Here is a 12,374-nt window from a genome sequence, read left to right as displayed (position 1 = left end):
TTGCATCCAATGACTCTCCTGGTGTTCCCAAATTTAAGTCTAAGAAAAGGGGTCATTGTTGAGCCTCAAGGGCAATGTGTACGTATTTCCTCCCCACTCTTTCAACAGTTTACAAATACTTCAATACTTTTAACAACATGCCATACTGGTTAAGTTGGCTCACCATTCACAGCAGACTTAAATGAACTCCCTTAGAGCCTGCAGTTACCGTCTATCCTGGCTGAAGTAGACTCTTACCCATACTCATCTTGATTGGCAGATTTTCTTTGCTTGCTGCTTCCACTAGATGTCTCCGGACTTCCATCACTGCCTCTTTGTGCTTGGTGCTTAGTAAGGCTTCCCACAGGGCTCTGGCTGCAGTGTCACTGCAATAAAACCACACAGAGCTTTAGAATAAATTTCTACTGGAGAACGAAAAGGGTTGAAAGCAAACTAATTTCTTAAATATCTTTTGTGAACACTAATGTAGTCTTTCCTACTGATAGACTCTAAGCATTAGGATTAAATAAAGACTATCTGATCCACTTTAATCAGCACAAAATATTGAGAACCTAAGGAGACAATAAAATCAAGCGAAAAATTAAGAAAGAAAAGGAAGGAAGGAAGGAAAGGAGGGAGGGAGGAAGAAAGAGAGAGAGAGAAAGAGAGAAAGAAAGAAAAAGAAAGAAAGAAAGAAAGAAAGAGAAAGAAAAAAAGAAAAGAAAGAAAGAGGAAAGAAAAGAAAAGAAAGAAAGATTACATCATGCTCTGAGAAGTGGAGGGAAATGATATGATACATTGTTTTCAGACTTTGCATTTAAAAGCATTTCAGAGTATAGTTTAATATTGCTATAGTAACATATAAATGTTATGTATGCCAAAATTAATCCATGTCAAAAAATAAGTTGTCAGTGATAATAAGCATATCAATTTGAGATAACATACTTGTCTAGAAAACACAAAGCAATTAGCAATAAAAATTCCTGTTCAAAAATCACTCAGTAGAATTCCAAATGAATGGGTTTTCTATTGAATAAAAATCAAGAATGAGGCTAAGTAACCAAGGCCTTAAGTATTGTGCTTTGGGCCTTAGGTTGGAAGGATGGCACTTACTGAAGCCTTTACAATTAACCATTGATAAGGGAACGAAGCACTGCATTAAACAGGGTCTCATCTGGGCTCCCTACTCCAAAAGCCCTCTGTCTCACCCAAAACACCATTTTTAAATTATAAATGAATACAGTGTTCTTTCCGGAAGACTGCTTACATGTAGCCAAGTATACCCATTTGTAGTAATGTTTTAAAAACTGAATATACAGAAACAAAGATGACTTCTGTCCTATCCCAAGGGCTTTTTCCGCCACTTATAGCTCTACTAAAGTCTCTTACTATCCAGTTAGCAATTGTTTGAAAATAAATGCATTTTTAAGGTTTAGTTTAAAAATTTATAACTAATAAGGTATTAATTCAGCTTTAAAGTGATACCCCAATAAAGTATATCTTTCAAGTTCAAATTTGACTTGGAATAATGAGATGCTGTACTTCAGCACTGAGTTTCATGTCTGGCACATACTAATCTTTCATTAAAGAGCAGTTACTTTCAATATCACCTATTTTTTTTTCTGAGTCAACTAACATCACTGCTTAGCATATTCCATTTGTTTTGATCTAATGAAAACATTTTAACTCTGCATCATTTTAACTCTGCATCACTAGTTTATGTTAAATTTAAATAAACAGGTAAACTACATGCCAAGCCCTATTCTCAGTAGTTGAGATATAGATAAAAACAAGGTATAAGCTTTCAATGACTTATAAGAGGCAGAGATATAAGCAAAGAAATTATTCCCTTCCCCCCCCCCTGCCAAATAGTGTGATAAGAGGCATGACAAATGCTTGCACAGATTTATCAGCTGAGAGGGCAGAGGCTCAGAGAATGATTTCTACTGGAAATGTGAGCAAGTTCACAAACACATAAATTCTAAAAACAGCCAAGGAAAGAAGTTATAATTCAATCTGGGAAGGAGAATGGTAAAGAAAGTCCTCAAGGAAGATACAAAATCTTCATCACCAAACAAGAGGAAAGCCTGACCAGGCAGTTGCACAGTGGATAGAGCATCAGGCTTGGGACACTGAGGACCCAGGTTCAAAACCCCAAGGTCACTGGCTTGAGCGTAGGCTCATCCAGCTTGAGCATGGGCTCACCAGCTTGAGCATGGGATCGCTGGCTTGAGCATGGGGTGGCAGGCTTGAGGCAAAGGTTGATGGCTTGAGCAAGGGGTCACTGGCTAGGCTGTAGCCCCTGGTCAAGGCACATTTGAGAAAACAATCAATGAACAACTAAGGAGCTGCAACAATGAGTTGATGCTTCTCATCTCTCTCTCTTCCTGTCTGTCCTTGTCTGCCCCACCCCCAAAAAAAGCAAAACAAAAACATATAACCAAAAATAAAGCAAGAGGAAGAAGACTATTTCAGAATATGCATAGTTCTGGGTACACGACACCCAGGAGAACTGTTTTGCTCCATGCTAAGGTGCCAGGGAGGGCCAGTAGAAGTAAGGGCTAAAGAGAAGATGGGAGCTATTCTCTGAGGGCCCTGCGTTCCTTACCAAGGCTTGTCGATTTCAGTCTGTAGGTTGCCAGTGCACATGGGATTGATTTTGCATTTTGAGAAGAGTAGCATTGCTTAGCAGTTGTGAACATAGTATTTGACATCATTAAAAACTAGGTCTATTTCCTTTGGGGTTTTGGGAAAGTTACTTACCTTCTACAAAGCTCTGAAGGCAATGAAGAACCACTACAAAATCCTGAGCAGCGAGTTATAGCCCCAGTTTCCCCAATTTAAAGTACACAATCATTTCCTATTTTTATTCTCCATAAACCACAGGGATTTCTCACATACACTGAACTCTACACACAGAACTTCTAGAGTAGAAATGTACTGCCCTCCTCTTTTCCATGAGTACAATACAGAGTGTCTCCAAGACCACAGTGGGTTAGGTAACACTGTGGTTGACCCATCAGATTAGTATGGTGATAAAAAATGTGGGATCTGGGGTCAGATCAATCTGCATTCAAACTCTGACCAGCCATTTTTCACCCACAGCACCTAAATGGCCTCTTCGGTCTTCCTCAGGCACTCCAAGTACAGGGACCTCTTTCCCTCCTTTGCCAGAATGGTCTTCCTACAAATTACCCCTCCTCTCCCTCAGGTGTCTGCTGAAATGCCACCTTACCAGAGAGGTCCTCCTTACTGTTCTGTATAAAAGAATAATGACAGCCCATCCCAACACCATAACCAGCACCCCTCACTTCCCTTTTACTGGGCTTTACTGTCCCACACAATCCTTATCACCATCTGACTTCTTATATGTTTCTATGATCATCTGTTTGCTGTTTACTTTCCTCACAGAAGGTAAGGTCCTTCTATGAAAACTGGACTTTGTTTTTCTCATTACTGATTTTCTACTACTTAGAATACTGCCAGCCTATGTTAGGTACACTTAATAAATATGAATGAATAATGCTTGCTAGTTAAGTAACCTTACGCACATAACTAATCCTTTCCCTCTGTTTTCTCATCTGTGAGATGGAGGTGATAATAGCAACCATCTCACACACTGTAAAGGTTAAATGTACATAACGCACTTTCCTGATTTACAATAAGTATGAGTAGTTGTGTGGTTGTTACTACTGTTACTATTGCTATGAATGATACTGTCCTATAATTCAATATGTTTGAGGGTTTGTAATATATTAGATGGCTTTACGTAATTATATTGAATATTTTTATACAACACTGACTTGTTCACCTATACTTATATAACTTGGGGCTTGTACTCTCTGGCTCTTTTATAATAAAACATTTTAGAAGAAATAGTTTCCATACCTCTAACTCTAATAATGTCAATCTATGCTTCCTTAAAAGTGATTTCTTTTAATATAAACAATTCTGATTGTCTAGATATGTGTGGCAGTTTCTAATATCTACTTCCTATTCAAAACACTATACTAACACCCACATCACACATGGTCATTTCAAGATTACTCAGTTAACATTCATGAACTAATTCTGGTTTTCTGAATACTCAGCACTGAAGAAGTCAAGGTCATACTCATTAGCCGCTCTGCTGTGTCCTGTAACCATGTCGACACCAAGTCACTCTTGCTGATGCCTGGTGGTTTACACACACACTACTATATTGGCACCTGAGTATGGGAGTTAATCACTGCCTTTTTCTAATATGCTCAGAATAGTTGATCCAATACACATTCCATACTATTGAAGTTTCACATGAAACCAACCCCTGATGTTGAATTTTATAAGTCAAGAAAAGTTAACCGAAATCCATACTATAATCATGATAAGTGTATTTTAGACACATTCTTTATCCTTTTCAACTGTACAAACTTTCTGTTTTCCAGAGGAGGCAGCAAGCACTACACGGAGGGTGGTGACAAGAGCACCAGCATAGGAGACTAGTGGCAGGCTGGAACCACACAACAAAGGGTTCTGATTCTGCCACTTGTCAGCTCTATGTCCCTAAGAGAGCCACTTAACCTCCCTGTACGTTTCCTGCCCTCTTAACTGGGGATGGTAATATTAAATTATTCAGTGGGTTGTTGTGAGAATTAAATGTGCTAATTTATCTAAAGCACCTAGAACAATGCCTGGCATATATTAAGTGATCAATAAACATAGAAGCAATAGTAGTAACAAAAAATATCAAAGGTAAGAATTTTCTTATATGCTATAGGAAGAAGCCTGTCTTAGAAGCATGTTAGGGAACTGGCTGGTGGCTCAGTGGATAGAGTGTTGGGCCAGTGTATGGATATCTGGGTTTGATTCCCAGTCAGGGCATACTTGAGAAGCAACCATCTGTTTCTCTCCCCTCCCCTCTCCCCTTTTTCTCCCTCTTCCCCTCTTGCAGCCAGTGGCTCGATTGGTTCAAGTGTGGCCCTGGGCATTGAGGATAGCTCAGTTGATCCAAATGCATCAGCCTTAGGCACTAAAAATAGCTTGGTACTTGAGCATTGGCTATAGACAGGGTTGCCGGGTGAATCCCTGCCAGGGCACATGCAAGAATCTATCTCGCTATCTCCCTTCCTTACACTTAAAAAAATAAATAAATAGAAGCACATTAGTCTTGCATACACATGTGGATAACCACTGCTAGTAGCTTCAATTTCTAATATAAAAAGGCCAACAATACATAATGCAGAATTCATGATACCAATGGAAACACTGAAAACCTCAATTCAAGCAATCCCCTTATATATGACTTGGTGATGTAAAGAATTTTGATATGGATTACTTAGAGACTTAGAACTATAGTAAGTTGATGAAGATTTTTAAGCAATGACTTCTATTCTAGCTTCCTGCCCCATTAATTTGACCACATTGAAATTCTGTAGACTGAACAGAACAGGACATTTTAAAACTACATTTGTTACTTTTTTGAGGAGGTCCAATTTTATAAGTATTTCCAGGCTGACTTAAAAAGTGATGTATAGCTTTTGTAGTAGAAGCAAACATTAAAGGTAATATTAAATTAATCATCCTTACATCTTCAGCAAAACATTACCTAAACCAACACAGATGATGAAAGTCTATTTTCAGTTTTTGAAGGCATCTAAAGAAAGTTTAATAGTATGCCTGAGAAAAATACTACTATTTTAAACAAATCAAACTGCTATTAGATTGTATTTATACCTAATCTAAACCCTTTGTGCTCTACTGTAAACCTTAGTCTTACTTAGTCTTTTCCCTTAAGTTTAAGAACAGCTGGGCAACATGTTTTTAACAATCAGGCCCACCCAAAACAGCTTTTTTCTTTTTTTTTTCATGAGTAATTTAAGATTTTTGAAAGGCAAACCAAACATAATACTAAAAACTAATTTTAAATACCACCACTACATTCTAGTTTAGAAACATTTCAGGATTTATAAAACAACTACTTATAATTTATTTGATCCTCTCTTCATGAACTAAGCCATTATCTCTGCCCCAATTAAAGACCATCAAAGAGGCCACTGTCTTACTTAAGTACACTCAACCTGTACTTAAAAAGCAAAACCAGGACTTATACCCAGGTAACTGACTTCTGAGTCCAGTACCATTTTCATTATACTATATACCAGGCTTGTATTATGCAAATCATCAAGAGCATCAACTATGTAGAATGTCAATTATTTTCAACTTTTCATGCTGATTTTCTTTCAAATCCTTTATTCTCCCCTTAAATTGACACATGGGCCCCAGTTAAGACAGAATGTAAAGGGTAAATAGTGAAACAAATCCACAGTAACTCACAAAGCTGGTAAAACTTGCTCTCAGGATTTTGCACACTTTCTCTTTTAAACAATATCATACTGTTCCCCTTGTAGGTTACTACAAGCCATTGACAGTCACTTTGTATACAATGCCAATCACTTTCATTCACCTCTCTCCTTTAAATGTTTCTCTCCAAGAAGACTTTGCTGAATTTTATATCATTTTATACATATATCATTTATAAACTGAAAAGACAAAACACTACAGTCTAAATTTCCCTGAGGTTTTATTTCTAATCTAGATCTTATTTGAGATTCATTATATTCTTGGGAAAGGAGAAATAACCTCTAGCTATTTTATCACTGTAGAAACAGAGAGCAATGTTCTACTTTTATATTGTATGTAAGGAATCTATTGAAACAAATAATAGAATAGAATATTTGTCCTATGAAAAGATCCATTTTTTACTATGAAATGGAATTAGTTGTAATATTGACAGTAACTACGTCAAATACATACTAAATGTATATCCTTTTTGTATATACTGATTACCTTGTAGCCTTAAAAATCAAACTATTATGACAAATTGTCTTGTTTGAAAAAGACTACAATATACACACAACAATAACCTGCTAGAATTAGCTTTTTTAAAAACTTCAGAATACTTCTGTACATGAAGATAAGGTTCTTTCAGTTAATTTTTGGCTCTTACTAGTCACCAGAATGACTCCATTATGAATGAAATCTTAGAGCTACTTTGGTTTGGCATGTATGAAAATGTCAAGTGCAGTCTGCTAGAAACTGACAGGCTATTCATCACCAAATAAAATACAAGACAGAATTAATTTTTAAAAGGTGATTGAATGTTGAATCATGGTGACACTTCAATCAAATGGAAGGCAGGTAATTAAGGGACTGAGGGTGAAATGTGAGTGTATATCATTATCTTGTGACTAAACTCAGAGAAATGGTTTCTTTGAGGCACGCTCTGGAAGTTAAGCTTACTCACAGGATCTGCAATAACAGTCACAGTATTTCAACAGAACTACAATAATAACAAAATAAACAAACAAACATTTTCAACTGATTTTAAACAGAGAGCAATCTGAGTCACAGATTTTCACAGCAGAAAATAATGGCTTCCATCAGGGGTGAGCTTAATGAGCTCTAAAAGTAGTTTTGTTAATTAGACTATTCACAGAGGTTTCAATAGTCATCTTTCTTCTTGAACCCTTTTTTAAACAATTGCCTCATCTTTAACAAAATTATCCACTTAGCTTTATCTCAATAGAAGAGAAAGCAGCTAAACACAGAAGGATATTGATAGACCTTGGCACTGGAAAGCAGTCCTGCATTCTTTCTTTTTTTATTATAAAATATAGTTAAGATACAATATTACATTAGTTTCAGGTGTACAACATAGTTGTTCAACATTATTATATGTAACAAAGTGATCACCATCTGCCATTGTACAAGCTTATATTATTGGCTATATTCCCTATGTTGTACATAACAGAACTGTGACCTATTGGTTTTACAACAGGAAATTTGTGATCTTGTTTCTCCTCATTGTTTTTGTTCCCACACTCTCCTCCTACTCTTCTGGCATATCTGAGTTCCCATATCAATGAGTCTGTTTCTATTTTGTTTTTTTAGGTTGCACATATAAGTGAAGTCATACTGCATTTGTCCTCTGTCTTCTTTTACTTAGCACATTACCCTCTAGGTTCGTGATGGCGAACCTTTTTATAAAAACCACTCACTTTGCAGTGCTGGTCAACCTGGTCCTTCCCGCCCACTAGTGGGCATTCCAGCTTTCATGGTGGGCGGTAGCAGAGCAACCAAACGGTGCTGCGATTGGCCCACCGTGAAAGCTGGACCGCCCACCAGTGGGCGGGAGGGACCAGGTTGACCAGCACTGCAAAGTGAGTGGTTTTTATAAAAAGGTTTGCCATCACGGCTCTAGGTCTATCCATTCTGTCACAATATGAGCACTTCCTGTGGGCTAGACACTCAGTGAAGTACTGCAACCACAGCTGTGAGCAACCTCCAGTGACCTGCCCTCCTAAAGCTAGGGATCCCGCAGGAAGCTAGAACTGAGCATGCTCCTGCACAGGTGACAGAAGAAGAGAATGGGAGAGTATATAACACCTAACCTGGTCTGGTGTGCAAGTGGAGGTCAGGGGAGCTGAGGATGTGCCAGCGAGTCCTGAAAAATGAGTAGGAATTAGCCAGTTGAAGAATGGAGTAAAAGAGCCGTGGCAGTAGTATCATGGGTAGGAGTCCTGAGAAGAGAACTTGAGACTTTGCAAGGAAATGAAAACAAGTATGAATGGAACATGAAGATCTACTCCAGTAGTTCTCAGAGTGTGTGCCCTAGAAGATTTCCAGGTGCGCCTTATGGTATTCCAGAGAAATATGTGCCTGTTGGGGACCAAAAAACCAACAGGGTTTTGGAGTTTAGATTTTGGGGGGATAGAGGTGTGGGGAATTGGCTGTAAGCTGAGAGTCTGCCCAACTCCCCACCTGATTTGCCTGATTAGGTTGCAAAAGGCTGTTAAGCTGTGGTGCTGGATTGTTTACACTACCCCCCCCCCATGTTCCCCAGAAAGACTAGAGGCAAGTTTCTTCTATCCTTTGTTTGGTGTAAAGTTAAGATGATATGTATGGTGGGGGTTTTCTGCACTCAACACAATTAAGAGTAAAAAGAGAGGAATTCTTCAATGTATTGACGAGGAAATGAGAGTTTGCCTTTCAAATATATGTCCAAACATTGAAGAAATCACTAGGACACATCAGGCTCATGTTTCTCATAAACACAAAAATACAAAAACTTAACACATTGGTGCCAGGACCTGCTGAATTTACTAAATTTTACTAAGAATATATCTATATATATAAAAAGATAACTTTTGTCGTTTCTTTATATTTTAACCCCTCTTTTTTACAAATTCTTAAAAGCATAACTCAAAAAATGTAACATAAAAGTGTTTTTTAGTGTCAGAATAAATTTAATTTTGTTGTATTTATTTTGTTTAATTACCATAAAAGCATGCTTAGACTTTATATTTTTTCTTTAGTATTTGAATTATTATAACATATTTCTCAGAAATTTGTATATAGTGTGCCTACAATTATTTGTAGGATTTTAAATGCACCCCAACTTCAAAATGTTTGAAAACCACTGATCTAGTATAACACAGCCCTCAGCTCGTATCAAATCATGCAAGGTCTGATAACCCACATTAGTGATTACAGACTTTTTCCCAAGGTCAAGTAAAAGGTCTTTTGCAACAAACTGACCTGATCAGGTGTGTAATAAAAAAATCACTGTGGCCTCATTGTAGATAATGGATATAAGGACTGGGTAAGGACTACTGTATGGTCCAAGCGAGAATTAATGATGGCTTAAACTAGAGTGACTTCCTAAAGTTATCAGATTATATTATTCCTCTATCCAAAACTATCCCATGTTTCCTACTAAAACTACAGTAAAATTGAAGTTCTCATATTTTGGCCAACAGGCTTTGGTGCAGTCCTAAATCTATAACTTTCTCTCTCACCTTGGTTAGCTTCATCCATTAGGCCTCAGCCACAGTGGCCTGATGTCAACCTCCTCAATAGGTCAGCTGTGTTTTCAACTCAGGGCCTTTGTACTTGCTATTCTCTTTGCCTAGAACCCTCTTCCTCCAGATGTTAGTTGACTAAGTCTCATTTATTCAACAAATGTTTATCGGGCACCAACCAAATGCCAGTTCTATACTAGGTGAAGCTCAAGGCTTTCTTCCTGACCACTTGAGCTAATTTGGCACTTCCTATTCCCAATCCCACCTGCTCTGTTTTATTTTATTTTATTTATAATGTTTGTCACTAAATCAAATGATATATCATTAAATAAAGTTTACTTTAATGACTTTGGAGTGAAATCACAGGGTATTAAAGATAGAAGCTTTTTGGCTTTATCGTAATATCTGCATCCTGGCACCATGGTGGCAGTGCACTCAGGCCACCAATGCCCCATGTGCCCGTGGACTGTGCCAGACACTGTGAGTGTAACAGTGTATAAGGGTGAACAAGTCAGAGATAGATCTTCTCTCAGCAAGCTTCGAAGCCTAGCTGGAGAAAGCAGGCACTAAACCGATAACTACAAGATAATGCACTATGAGCTGATATAGGAAATAAAGGGTGCTGTCTGTGGAAGCAAAGACAAAGGGGGAGATGGGGAGGAGGAAAGAGCAACACTTAGGATGACCAAAAGGTAGGGAGCAGGACACTGAGAACCTGAAAGAAGTTTAGTGTGGCTGTAGCCAAGAGTGTCAGCACGAGGGGGGGAAGGGAAACAGGGAGCAGGGAGAAGAGGAGAAGGAGATGTAGAAGATGAAGCTGAAAAAAATAAGCATGGAGCAGATCTCAGAAGGCTTTCTAAAATAAGTTAAAATTTTTAGCCTTTACCCCACGGGCAAGGAGAGCCACTAAGGAATTTTATCACAGGAGGGTTAGAATCAGATTCACTATTACTTGCACAGCTGAATAAATATATGTATAAATAATCAGTCTTTAAATGGACTTTAAAACTATAATCCTTTAAAAACAAACAAACCTATAATCCTTTCAAAGTGTGCAGATAAAATTTAATTTTTAAATATTACAAAACTATGAGGATCTAATCCATCTATTTCATCACATTGGAGGTTCTTATGTTGTGCTTTTGTTCATTTATTCAACAAATATGAGTGAGTGCCCACTATACACCAGACCCTGTTCATGTGCTGGGGAAACAGCAGTGAATTAAACAAACATAAAATCACTGCCTCATATAATTCATGTTCTGGAGTTTATTTTCTGAACACAGCACACAGAAACCATAAAAGAAAACTTACAATCAAAGTTTCCTAACAAATTTTCCAGTGTCCTTCTCTTTTACAGAGAAGAAAACTGTGACTATGAGAAATCAAATACCTTGTTCAAGGTCATAAAGTTTTGGTGAAAAAGCCACTATACTACAGTAATGACTAGAAAACAAGAACTGCACAGAAGCTATGTGCAGTTCCAAAAAATCATCACATCAACAGAAACCAACTCTCTTGGTTCAACAACTGAAAGGAGGAGATTGTTTTAATGAGTTTCTGCATCCACTGCACATTTGTTAAAGACTGTCTCCACCTGACCTGTGGAGGCGCAGTGGATAAAGCATCGACCTGGAAGGCTGAGGTTGCCGTTTTGAAACCCTGCACTTGTCTGGTCAAGGCACATACGGATGAGAGTTGATGCTTCCAGCTCCTCCCCCACCTCTTTTCTCTTTCTTTCTCTCTCTCTCTCACTCGCTCCTCTCTAAAAAAATAAAGAAAGGAAAAAAAAGACTGTTCCTATAACTATGAAATACACTGTGGAAAAGGATAAGATTGCTTCAAAAATCTTCAAACTAGAATATTACATTGAGTACATTTCAGGGAAGAATCAGAGTAGAACAGAAAAAACATGGACCCTGACACAAGTTGTGCTTTGATCAAGTCACTGGTGTCTACCCCTCAAGTTTCATCAATATTGTATATCTCTTAGATGATAGCAAAGTGATTTTCATTGATTTGTTCAACAAGAACAAAGCACCACATAATTTTTTTAAAATTATGGTTGTTTTTCTTACTTTTTAAAAGATTTTATTTATTCATTTTAAAGAGAAGAGAACAAGAGAGAAAGAAGAGAAAAGAGGGGAGAGGAGCAGGAAGCATCAACTCCCATATGTGCCTTGACCAGGCAAGCCCAGGACTTTGAATTGATGATGTTGGCGTTCCAGGTCGACGCTTTATCCACTGTGCAACCGCAGGTCAGGGCACACCACATAAATTTAATTTGTATTGTTCTACTGGGGAAAAGCAGTCATGTTGAAATCATGAATAAATGTATTATCTGTTCTAAATGATTAGCATAATAATATTGTATATCATATACTTTTGATTTGGTATTAAATGTCCCTCCAGCCTGACCAGGCGGTGGCACAGTGGATAGAGCAGGGTCCCCAAATTTTTTTACACAGGGGGCCAGTTCACTGTCCCTCAGACCATTGGATGGCCGTACTATAAAAAAAACTATGAACAAGTCCCTATGCACACTGCACATATCTT

At 37.8% G+C, this 12,374-nt stretch overlaps 1 protein-coding gene across 1 annotated transcript in view; it reads right to left on the bottom strand.

Annotated features, from left to right (window-relative positions):
* SCFD2 (sec1 family domain containing 2) overlaps positions 1 to 12,374 on the bottom strand; it is a 394,551-nt gene that overhangs the window by 360,497 nt on the left and 21,680 nt on the right. The window contains exon 3 of the mRNA XM_066280835.1: positions 238 to 365. Coding sequence (XP_066136932.1) covers positions 238 to 365 — 128 coding nt within the window. The remainder of the gene's footprint in view (positions 1 to 237; positions 366 to 12,374) is intronic.

This window comes from Saccopteryx bilineata, chromosome 5 (assembly GCF_036850765.1).
Source record: "Saccopteryx bilineata isolate mSacBil1 chromosome 5, mSacBil1_pri_phased_curated, whole genome shotgun sequence".
NCBI lineage: Eukaryota > Metazoa > Chordata > Mammalia > Chiroptera > Emballonuridae > Saccopteryx > Saccopteryx bilineata.
The sequence above is the reverse complement of the archived record's forward strand: the minus strand, read 5'-3'. Positions and strand labels throughout refer to the sequence as shown.